The sequence below is a fragment of the Botryllus schlosseri genome, chromosome 11, assembly GCF_051294905.1.
Source record: "Botryllus schlosseri isolate E-star chromosome 11, Bs_hap1, whole genome shotgun sequence".
Taxonomy (NCBI): Eukaryota; Metazoa; Chordata; class Ascidiacea; order Stolidobranchia; family Styelidae; genus Botryllus; species Botryllus schlosseri.
This window is the reverse complement of record NC_137246.1, coordinates 28313968-28325966: the sequence shown is the minus strand read 5'-3', so window position 1 is coordinate 28325966 and position 11999 is coordinate 28313968. Positions and strand designations below refer to the sequence as shown.

Below are 11999 nucleotides of genomic sequence, written 5' to 3'. Positions count from 1 at the left end.
AAAGCAATTTCAGTCTGTATCAAATCAGCTCATTCTCATGAGTTCGAGAACGGCAAATGTCTGTACACCAAGCCTAGCTCGTTCCCCACGATACAGTTCCCCTGTTGCATTTTCAGGAAGACTGGAAATTTGATTACAATTAAAATGAGAGCGCAGAAACATCTCACGAATTAAATTAGAATTAGATTACCGGCATTACGCTCTAATTAGTCTAACTAGAATTGGCTATAGTTGTCCAAGTCTGTTACAGGGGGTCGCGGTAAAGCTTCTGACTGTATACTTCAAGCTTCAGCATTTAAATAAAATCAAACTTCAAGTCACTGTTCGATTCGACTGTTTTATTCAGAAAACGATCGAAAATATAAATAGGCACGAAAAAGAGAAAGTGGCGATTTTCATATAATTTGTCGTAAAATAATTTCACCTTGGAAGGCAAAAAAGGAAAATCTAAAAAATGCGGACTTGAAAAGAATTTCATCGCGTCGTCATGAGGTAAAGGTCGCATGACGTCACTACCAAGCATGTAGGAATGGATTCGGCGATATTTGGCTCGGAGGAGGTAAAAGTAACGAAGATTTTTCAAGAAAAAACGACGGCAAAACGAACGATTGCCTCGAAAGGAGGCGGGAAATGAAGAATTTTTGGCAAGAAGGATTTTTGCCGCGATCTACGCCTTCAAAGACGTTTTTTTGTCATCATGTTTCGTCGGGTCTCGAGGGCAGAGGATGAGCGTTGAGTATGAATTTTTATAAAGTTACGGATTTATTGATGTTGGCCAAAGTTGGATCGAAAAATGTAAGATTATGTTGGAACTGGTTTTATAATATGACATTCGTAAAAATCTTCCGTTTTCAAAAGACTTATGACATACTTTCAGACATAAGCAGAGTGCTCACTGGTCAGTGATGGAAGTGCTTCTACTTCAAGTAGAGTTGGCATTACTTGCGCTGCTTCCTCGAGCGGTTCTGTTTTCGGACTACTTCTACTTCTGCTGTACAGTTTTCAGATTGACCGAGACTATTATGGGTCATAGTTATGATCTTTTAATAGCTGGAATTGCGACTTGGATATGAAATTTGTAAAACATTTCAATTTTCGCGAGTGTTTATCAAATTTCAGCCACTTTTTTACTTCGATTTGACAGGATCCACTGATCTCTGAGTCCGGCGTCAAAACACCCTCAAAACTTCATCTTTTGGGATTTATTGGTGATCGAACCTCTCGATCGCTACTCGTCGAGTGTAGAGCGGCCTCGCTAATGAGAGCACAGAGATAGCGGCGAATCAGAAGCTTGTCGCAGGATCGCTGGCGTCTCGTCGGATAAACAACGTATCGCGCGCGGCCATTACAGCGACTAGCGATCGAAATCGCTTCTATTCGTAAATAAAGGCTTTATATGACTCAATACCGATTACGACAGCAACTGAATTCACCCCCAACCTCAACTATGTAGGACCGGGTTCGGTGATTCGAGTATTTAAACCCTAATCAAGTATTAATTTGAATGATTCGAGTCGAGTTGTGAGATACGATTCTTTTACAGTACTGAAATGATACGCTCCCCGCGACTCAGAGTTATATTAGCAACAGGAATCATAGTTTCAGAGCTTTTTGTTAAAGTGTAAGCCTTGAAACCCAGACTGTTCGTATTACAACATCCAAATCACGTAGCACAAAGCACGTAAGTTAACGGAAATGGGATATCTGCGATGTCGTGATCAACCCACGGAATCGTCACAAAGTGCAATGAAATAGGTATGGTCGAAAACAGACCTAGTTAACTTTAATGAGATGGTATTATTTCCTTTGCCGTCGCATAAAAGGTACATAATTGAACTTTTCACATCTTTCATCCTGTTGTGACGACTCTACGCGAAGCAGAATCGAATCACTCAGGTGTACCCGATCATACCCAGCCCTAGCCACAGCTGACTCTGTACGAGCATTCAGAGCGAATGTCTTAGCGTGTAACAACTCCCCGCGCACGCCGCGTTGCATAGCAACCCCGGGAGTATTGGAACAGGCGACTTGCATAGACCGTTTCGAATCGTTTCGGTGTCTCGGACCGGCCCGATTCGCCCCTGGCAGCATATCTCCACTTTCAACTATCGGCAGCCACAAGCGTTCACCGTCATCTCCTGGTATGTCTTTAGCACGACCAAGTCCAATTCGTCAAGGTACAGCATCGAGATAGCGCCTAGTTCTGTAGGCACGCAGCAAGGCATGGGCGCCAACACAGGCTCAACCGCATTCACCAAAGTCTGCACTATCGCGTGATTTGTAGCGTTCATGTGTTCAGCTAATGGAAACGGACAATTTCCGGAGCAGTAGAACGCGTCATATCCGTGCGGCGCCACGATCCAATCGTCCCAATTCACGTCTTTGAAGTCCACGTATAATTTATGACGTTTGCAATTACGCCTTTTGCTTTTTCTACGCCTGTTCGCCTTTCTTTTACGCCGAATTCGTCTCGACAGGGAAGTTTTGGGCTCTCCGTCGTGCGTGTAAGCTAGCAGTAAAGGCTGGTAATGCCGCCATTGCTCAGGATCGACTCCGTTGTCCGCGTTTCGCCTGAGACGCACGTGGTTTTTCGATACGGTAGTCACTGGTTCTCCGGTGCGTTCGTCGATAATTTCGACTACTAGCCCGTGGTTCGGTTCGTTTAACCACCGCATGGCTGACGAACTAACATCGAATCGCTCCCAAGTTGTATTGCTAGTGTTTAGAACTCTCGTGTCTAAAAGGCGGGTGATTGCTGACTTTTTTCGGGCTGATTTTCCGAATTTTCGCCTCCTCCTCCTGACCATTCGCAGTAATCTCGCTTGTTCCTTGTCCATGTCGAATTTCTGTAATGTCTTTTCGTCGTCGTTCGCTTCGTCCACGATCTTTATAATCTCGTAGAGGTTGATTCTGTGCAGGCGGTCGCGTGATTCTGCATCCAGATGCTCGCGCACTGCTTGTCTGTGAAGGAGTAGTTCGGAGAAATGCAGTCTTTCTCTTGATGGTAGTGAGGAGATGTTGAATACGAGACGGATATGATTCTCTGGAAGTCCTTCGAATTGCTCCTCAGATTCTAGAAGCAAATACAGTTGTTGATTAGGCTGTTGAGTGTACAACATGTACAAAACTTCAATATACTATTAGATGATGTATTTATATTGAATTTGAGTGTTTTCGGCTGACACTCGTCAGAGTTGTTGACACCAGAATCGGACAACTACACAATTATTTAGATTGATTAGAGCGAAATGCCGATGATCCGATTCTAATATGATTTGAGAAATGTTTTTGTGCTCTCGGTTTAATTTTAATCTAATTTCAGGTTCCCGGAAAATGCTGCAGGAGAGCTGTATCGTGCGAAACGAGTCAAGTTTGGTGCACAGTCGTTTGCTATTCTTGTGGCTACGAGAAAAAACTCTGATTTGATTTGAAGTGAACTTGATTTTTGATGTATTTCTTTTCGATTCGTAGTTGATCTCAAGTAATTTAGTTTTGAAAATATTGTGTTGGTATCATTCTAATTCTAATCTTATTTGGAATAGATAAAAATGTTCTAGTTGCCAAACTCTGACTGATACGTGCGGGTGATGTGCCTCTATCTCGAGTAATCTGACTCCTTTTTAGCCGCGAAACGTTTTTTCGGGTCTACGCGTCACCGGTCGACATTATTTGACAACAAAAGCGGGATTCTAACAAAATAACGGCTTCTCCGTAGATCCGTCGCGGAGAATTACGGGATTTAGATCATTTTCTAAATGACGGGGTCGCCTCATCCGCGGGGCGGACCCATCAAACCGATTTTACGGTAACCCCTCGTTATTTATGACGTATCCAGGATAAGAGGTCGTGATTGTTCGGCTTTTCGCTTTCAGCTGTCGAGTTTCCGATTTCGAATTTGCGGATATCCGGTTGAGACCCGGGCAGGTGATAAAAATAATCCTATTCGACGTAACACGGTCTAACAGAGATATTTTTAGAGTGCCAAGAACTACAGAATGAAAATTTATTTTCGCAAATTCATTGCGTCAAGTAATGACCCCACTAAACTTGTACAAACTAACAACTTTAGTTAGTTGACAGTAAACTATCTACTGCTTTTTCAGTACTTATAGTTCTAGCTCTTTTTGCAGATTTTTTAAAGTAGGTAGTTTTAGTTCTAGTTGCGTATTTTGTAAAAGAGTTAGTTGCCGAACAACTAGAAACCCGTGCCGTCTTTTGGCGTGAAACGTGATATCGGTGTTTTGTTTTGTGATGCTCCCGCGGCCATTGCTAGCTCATAGTCATCGCTACTAACAGTGGCGTAGCTAAAGGTAGGGTTTAGGGGTCGAAAGTCGAAACGCATTCCATTTCAAACTCGACACCCCGTCCTTTTGAAATGCCGATTTTATCGCAGATGTTCTAAGGGTCGTTAGTTCAAATTTTAGTTGAGGGTTTGGAAAATTGAGTAGTTCTAGTTCTAGTTCGTTTTGAAAATTCAGTCGTTTGAAAAAGTTTGTCCATACGACTTGCGGTTTTGTACACGCGAATGAGCAGCGATCATCACGAATTGCGCTCACGATAACCCTGCAGTTTTCACTGAAATGAATTTGCAACTCCAAGCAACCCTCTGTGATCTTCCCGTATACACGGGTGGTCCGATACGAACGCCATTAGAAAATATAGTTCAGTTTGTAATCACTCGCTTTTATCGCATTATATTTCGATGCTAGCCCAGCTGAAAATCGCAGCCTCGGAGATACAAACCACCAGACTATCACCCGGGCAAGTAAAATCCCAAACTCGGCCTTTATCGCGTCGGAATGGGTGGTCTGTGTGTCGTTCTACAAGATGGCCGCCAAATTATCTATCTCCGTGTTAACAAGACGATTATCCTTCGTGTAAACAGAATGCGAACTGGGCCGCCACGGAACAGCGCTTTCTCTCTACCTTCAAAACAACTCAAATCGGGCAAGTCTATAGCGTAACCGTGCGAGGGAATCACCGAAACGCCTTACATTATGCACAATTGAATAATATATACATATTGTATATTTTCGGCTGACACTCGTCAGGGATAATCGTCAGTAACTAAAAGAGAATTAAAAAGAAGATTGTGTATCAACAGAATCGCCATTTATACATGCACATTGCACATTGCATAATGTTCTTCTCAATTCTCTACTAGTTACCGAATACCGCTTACTGCTAACGAGTGTCAACCGAAAATATTATTTATTTCAATCTAAATATATTCTGCAATTGTATCTCAGTTCCGTACCAACAAGGGTATCTTCACACTCTAAATAAGTACCCGTTAGTGCAGGAATTGAGTATTCCAACCGAAAGTGCCTTCATGTTCACAAATATATTCAGTTCGAACTGTTTTGACTGACTCAAGGCCCAGTCGATCGGGTATACTTGCGAATATGAACGCGTTGCTTGACATTCTGCTGCAAACAAGTCTGAACTTTTGCGTGATATCGCAAACCACTTATCGAGCGAGGATGACGTGAAACGTTACGTCACCATATCGGGGTCATCCGCAGTTTGAGCCGCTTTGAAAATCACTGCGGATCGCGAGCGCAGAAATAACAAGGATTTGGATGTTGTGATGACACGGTGATGGACTGTTTCGTAATCAAAACACGAATTGATTAGCGCGGAAACTAATTCCGAACAGGGCCGAGCGCGAACTCGAAGCGTTGTTGGAAAGTTCGGGTTATCAGGGGATCATGATTTTGAAGCCGTTTCTGATCATCATCATCATCATCATTTACTAAAATTTTCTCAAATCAATATACCACACGATTGCGATATAATGAGAAGATAGGAGGGAGCCGAAACGCATTGGACTAGTCTTTTAATCAGACCTCCACATCTGTCTACAGCATGTAAATAAGATGCCTGCACACTGGCAAGAAGAAAGGATAACATAAAAGGAAGCGACAAAATGAATGCTGCATGTGCCGGTATGCGAGGTCAGATTGTGGTCCGGTAATCTTTTGGGCTCACTAGGGCCGATAACTATCGCCTTTACTGATAACCCCGACATATTCAGCTGATATATAGCATCTAGCTTAAGGCGCAATTCCAAAACTATAAATATCTGGACTGGACACCTGTAAGCAGAGGTCGTCGGAAACGAAGTACTTCTACTTTTTCAGAGTAATCAAGTTAGTTTTGGCTACTTGCGCTCATTACAAAACTATTGCTATGATTTTAGACTACTACTTTTACGTAGCACCATCGCTATGCTTCGACATGGACATGAATTAAACTAAACTAGAAAGGCTGCATCTGGACACTTGAAATCTATAGGACATATATCGATATTCTCAGTGTAACAGCAGTCGCAGATTATATAGTTCTCTGAATCCCTGTTACCAAGAATTGACTTCATAAAATTGCCGATATTTTGTTACCTCTAACAGCCGATACCGATATATCTTTAAGAGTGTGATATCGGCTCGATATTATCGGAATATTTTAGGACCAGCTACTCGCAATTCGACAACATGTGGTTAATCTCCATAGCGCTTCATTATCGCGCGTTGTTGAAGCGGAACAGTTGACCGCGTTTGCGTTTGATAGCTAAGAACCAGTCAAAGTCGTACGGATGAGAAATCCAGTATCGGCCACGACGAAAACTTGACAAAATCGTATCAATTTTCGGTAGGAAACCATTATTAAGAGCTTGGATGAATTGCTTCTTAACCTAGCTATTAAGACGTTGGTAATTAGTTGAGAGGCCCGGGCTCGAGTGTAATACCGAACATTAACGCGGAAATCTCGATCGTAATTGTAACCGTCGTAGAGTAAAACTAAAATTGCCATGGGAACACAATCGCCGCGACCAATTAGGGAAGATTTTTCGAGCGTTCTGTGGTCGGTCGCGCGTGGGAATAGGCGCAGTTTGAGAGCGTTGAAAAATGGAGGCGGGCTGCATGTGGTTCTGTGGCCCTGCGCATGTGCAGACTCAGTTTACGAGAAAAAGTATACTCTCAGACGCATTTTCAATGAAAAAATCTATAGTCAGTTGGTAGTACAAAGAACGAACGAATGTATTAAAATTCCGCTATCGAACGATTTCATAATTTCCAACCATGTTTTAATAACTTCTATTTTACACATATAATTTTAAAAAATGTATAATCTCACGCGCGTTTTCAATGGAAAAATCTCGACGTTTCGTGGTCACGCGAACAAATGACTGTATTAAAATTCCACTACTGAACGAGACAAAATTGCGGCCCAATTTCATAATTTCAAACCGTGTTTTAATAACTGCTATTTTTACGCCCCGCGACCGACAAATTGTATAATTAAAAAAGGTCGGAAAACCTTTCCCAAAACCGCCTACGCACAAAAGCATGTAAAACGCTCATAGTATATAATTGAACAATAGTTTGATATTGAAATAAACCGGAATATTTTTGGCTGACACTCGTCAAGGGTAATCGCCAGCAAGTAGTAGAGAATCAGTAACAGCTTTGTAAATCGCAAATGCTCATACTAACAGCGTGGGGGTAAAATGGCAGAACGCCTCGATTCTGGGGCACGCGAGTCATTGAAAAGGGCAATTAACTAGCTCGCGTGTATTCTCAAACCCCACTAACACAGAGTTATGACGTATTTGATCGCCCCATAAAAAGTGGGATAACGCTTGAAAAGCAACGCGGCGAGCGGGCAATTAACTTAATTATTTGATCACTGCGCAGAGTCGCGCGATGGTTATTGCATCGTCATAACGCGCGACGTAAACAGTCGTAAGCGGGAGACAGGCACTTGAACGGGAGCCAGTTGTGAGGTGCAAGGGACGTGTCGCGCGCCAGCGAATATCCTGAGATTTCGGCCTTAATGCCGAGTCCAGAGTCGGAAAACTTGAACATTTCCAGTTTTTCCAACTTCGATTAGAATTAGAGTTATAGCTGCACATTTTTTGTTACAACTGAATTTGGCAAATACTTGGAAATTGAATTTAATTCCGAATTGGAAACAAAAACAGGAAAAATCACGTCCAGTTTATATCCAATCAGAGTTCACTTCATAAGCACGAGAATGACAAATCTCTGGACACCAAGACTGGTCCGTTACGCACTATACAGTTTTGTATCATTCTCATGAAAATCTTGAATTCGATAAGAATTTCACAAATTAGACTAGAATTAAATTACCGACATTTCGCTCAAAATAAAAAAAAAACTAGAATTATTTAGTTGCCCAAGTCTGGTTGTGTGTAATTCACATTTCTCATTCTGAAGACTGACATTATTGATCGGAGTAACACATTGACTCCCCCATATTGGTTATTTACTGAAGACATTGCTGAAGACACCATTTTCGGGACTGCAGTTTGCTAGCTCTAGTTCAGCATGAATATTGTCACGTCACAACTCGCGAAAGTCACGTCGCTGTTAAATCGCCGCGATCCGTTAACCCTCGCCGAAATACACACAAAACAGAATTGAGATAATGTCCGATTTTAACGAGTTAAAACTCGTACGAAGGAGTCTATTGTTTTACCGCCGTACAGCGCCGCGCAGTCTACCGCGTCTGCTTCACTAATATTTAAGTAGAAGTTGTCGCGATAACCTGGAATCCATAAACGCATTATCAGTGATGGAACATTTATCGAGTGTATTAATGACACGGTACTACTAGTATGTGGTTGTTTGCGTTGGCTCGAGACGCCGGGATATCTGACCGTGATTCGCCGAAATAGCTGAAACTTTTTCCCGGTAATTTTGATTTTCATTCCCCAGTATCAGTTAATTTCTAGATTTGAATCTAGTCTACAAGCGAATATTGGGCACAGGACTTCAATATACAGTTGAATAAGGTATTTATATTGAAATAAATCTGGATATTTTCGGCGGCAAGAAGAGAATCTAATCTACAATTGAAGTTGTGTACCTCCAAATCTTAGAATCTTGTCTGCGTCTGACTAATTCATGACGCCGCCGTGATGGACATGCCTTGTTTTCCGATCTAATTGTTACGCTATAATCGCGGATGATCCAAATAACACCGGCTTGTTACTCATAAACTACTTGTAATATCATAACTCCAGACTCACCCAAATGATGATAACTCCTCGCCGTGTTAGTTTTGCTCGTTATCGACTCGTGGGGTAGATCAAACCCCGGTTCCCACGTCGACATTAAACTGTGGGGCCCGTCATAAGCGTCGGCCATATGCGCCTTGTACAAATGCTGCATGATGCGGGGTATGGGGTTATCCCGGTTAGGTGTCGGTCTACGGGTTAGGCCGAACATGTTCAATAACTTTTGTTCGAATTCGTTCACAATAGCGGCTTCGGCTTCGGGAGTCTTTGCGTTGGCTTGCTGTATCAAATTAGCGCGGCCTATTTCTGGTAGAAGGCCGGATACTTCCAATAGTAACGTAAGTCCAAAGACGATAGATATCCGTGAATCCATTTGCAGCGCCATCAAGTTTACTACAGTTGAAAATCTATATTATGTATGTCAGTAAACCCTGGAAAATAACACAATTCGCGTATTTTAACAGAATTGTGACTGAATTCTCGTAAAATACATTTTCATATGTTCAATATACATTAATATACAGTCGAATAGTAATAAATTGATATTGACATAAACCTGGCTATTTTCGGTTAACACTCGCCAGGAGTATTCGTCAGAAACTATAGTAGACAATTTCGATTCAAAATTTTCGGGTTTATTTCAATATGATTATATTGTCCAACTTTATATCGAAGTTCTATGCCTACGATAGTATCTTCAAGCACTATACGTTAACTATAACGAAAAGAAGAGTCGCGCTGTTGCTTTGCAAACAATCAATCCTGAAAGCGTAATAATTAAATGTTGCAAATATCTAATTATCAACGATTTAAATTCGCGATTTGTCCTCAAAAAACGAAATATTTGCAAAATTTTACAAAGTACCATCGCGACTGAAAACTGTCCGATCCGGGAACGCGCTCTGAACGACTCTGAGCAAATGCGATTCTCTCTCGGGCCCGAATCTGACTGCCGGCGAAAAAGGCGATTTGTTCGGCAGTAAACCTTCTTCGTTATGGAAGCTAACTCGAGCAAGTGTCGAGATCAAATACATAGTTGTTGTTGTTCGCGTTCGTTCTACACCCGGACGATATCCTTTTTCCATTCCTGAACTTGCAACTTTGTTACAATTACAACTGCTGTATAATATACATCTTGGTTCATAACGGCGTATTTTTCAATTCGAATCGATTGCCGGATATTCTAACTCCAATCACTGATCCACCACTGCTCCGTCCCATCACTGCTATAAACGATTAGCCGTGCATTGCGAAACTGCTTGATTCAAAAATGTCACTTATACATGGACTGGACATTATACTTGGCTGATTATATTGATTATAGCGAATTACTGGTAATCTAGTCATCTAATTTGTGAAATGTTAATACGCACTAATTTTAATTGTTATGTAATTTCTTCTACAGGAAAATGCTGCATGAGAACCGCATCGGGCGAAACGAGCCAAGCTCCGTGTACAGACATTTGCCGTTGTCGTGCTTTTGGAAATCAAATATGAATTGAACTTAATTTTGTTGCGTTTCTTTCAAATTAGAAATTTAATATAATGTCCAAGTTTTTGCGAATTCTGTAATTCTAATCCAACTTGGGGAAAACTGATTAGCAATCACTGTAATTCTAACCTAATTTAGAGATTTTCTTTTACTTCTATTTTCTGATGGTCCAATCTAATCAGTTACTCCACGTCCGTGTGATAGCGCACCTGAGTAGTTTGTACAAGACAATCCGCTCGGACGAAAAACAGATTCGACGCATCACCCGCAGAGATCTTCAGTCACACCGCGATGCATTTTCATGCTTCTACGAATACGTCGCGCGAATTAGGATGAACTTGGACAGAGAAACCAGCCATAAACTCTGTTGCGACATTGACTTTATGAAAGGAACGATTATGCGGGCCTAACAAAGCGTAATCCGATGTCAATGGAGCAGATTACAAATTAAAGTCGGCTGTTATCCACGATTGACTTGAAGCATTGACAGCAGATGCAACTCTACAATAGAAAAACACTTCAGTTTGTCGATAGTCTGGGAAACCAGAGTCTGGTGAATGTAGATGAATGGAAAATATTAATAATGTTGATATCATACCAGATTTGAATATGATCCCTGCACTAGTTCTGTAACCGAATCGTGTCGATGGTTTTGCTCGACCTGAGGCTGCTCCAACGCACAGTTGGACAACTACAAAACTTTCATCTTTTTTCAAATTAGAACAGAATTAGGATCACTGAATTCGCAAAAACTTGAATGAAAAAGAAATACAACAAAAATAAAGTTCGGTTCGCATCACACCAGAGTGCATTCTTCTAAGCACGAGAATAGCAAATGTCTGCACACCAAGCTTGTCTGCTTTAGCACGATACAGTTCTCCTGTAACATTTTCACGAAATCCGCAAATTAGATTGGAATTGAGATGAGAGCATAGAAACAATTCACAAATTAGATTACAACTATAGATTACCAGCATTTCGCTGTAATTAGTCAAACTGGACAACTTTAGAATTATTCAGTTATCCAAGTCTGCCTGTGACCTCTGACCGCGCACGCCTCACACTTGAAACCCTTGATCAAAATTAACCATCGTTGGTACGCAAGTAGTCAAGTAGAAGTAAATATGGCGATCTCCAAGTAAGTAAAAAGTAAGTATTCTAGGCCTAGATCTGCCTGAAAGTCTCTGCAAGTCTGTAATTAGCCTACTAGTAGTATTACTTTATCTAACTACTAAACACTATGCCAGTAAGTCTAAAAACGTAATAACTTGGGCACTAGAAGTATTGCAAGCACGCAAAACCTTTGAAAACACATTGAAGCAATCCGCGAGCGACTCGGATCCAACTGATCGCCGGCTTCTCGCAACGATTCCTAGCTGTACTTGAACGTGAAATGAGTTTTGTTGCGATTATTTTTGAACGTCACCCCTAGGCGTGACCCGAGGCGATCTATTTGCGAGAGGT

At 41.6% G+C, this 11999-nt stretch overlaps 1 protein-coding gene across 1 annotated transcript; it reads right to left on the bottom strand.

Moving 5' to 3' along the window:
- Nucleotides 1-317: 317 nt before the first annotated feature.
- On the bottom strand, nt 318-10566 carry LOC145449622 (bone morphogenetic protein 2-like). The gene is made up of 2 exons (XM_080328017.1): nt 9056-10566; nt 318-3073 (listed from the first exon to the last, which is right to left on the bottom strand). The coding sequence occupies exons 1-2, from the start codon at nt 9426-9428 to the stop codon at nt 2106-2108; spliced, it is 1341 nt and encodes a 446-aa protein (XP_080184143.1). The 5' UTR covers nt 9429-10566; the 3' UTR covers nt 318-2105.
- Nucleotides 10567-11999: the final 1433 nt, after the last annotated feature.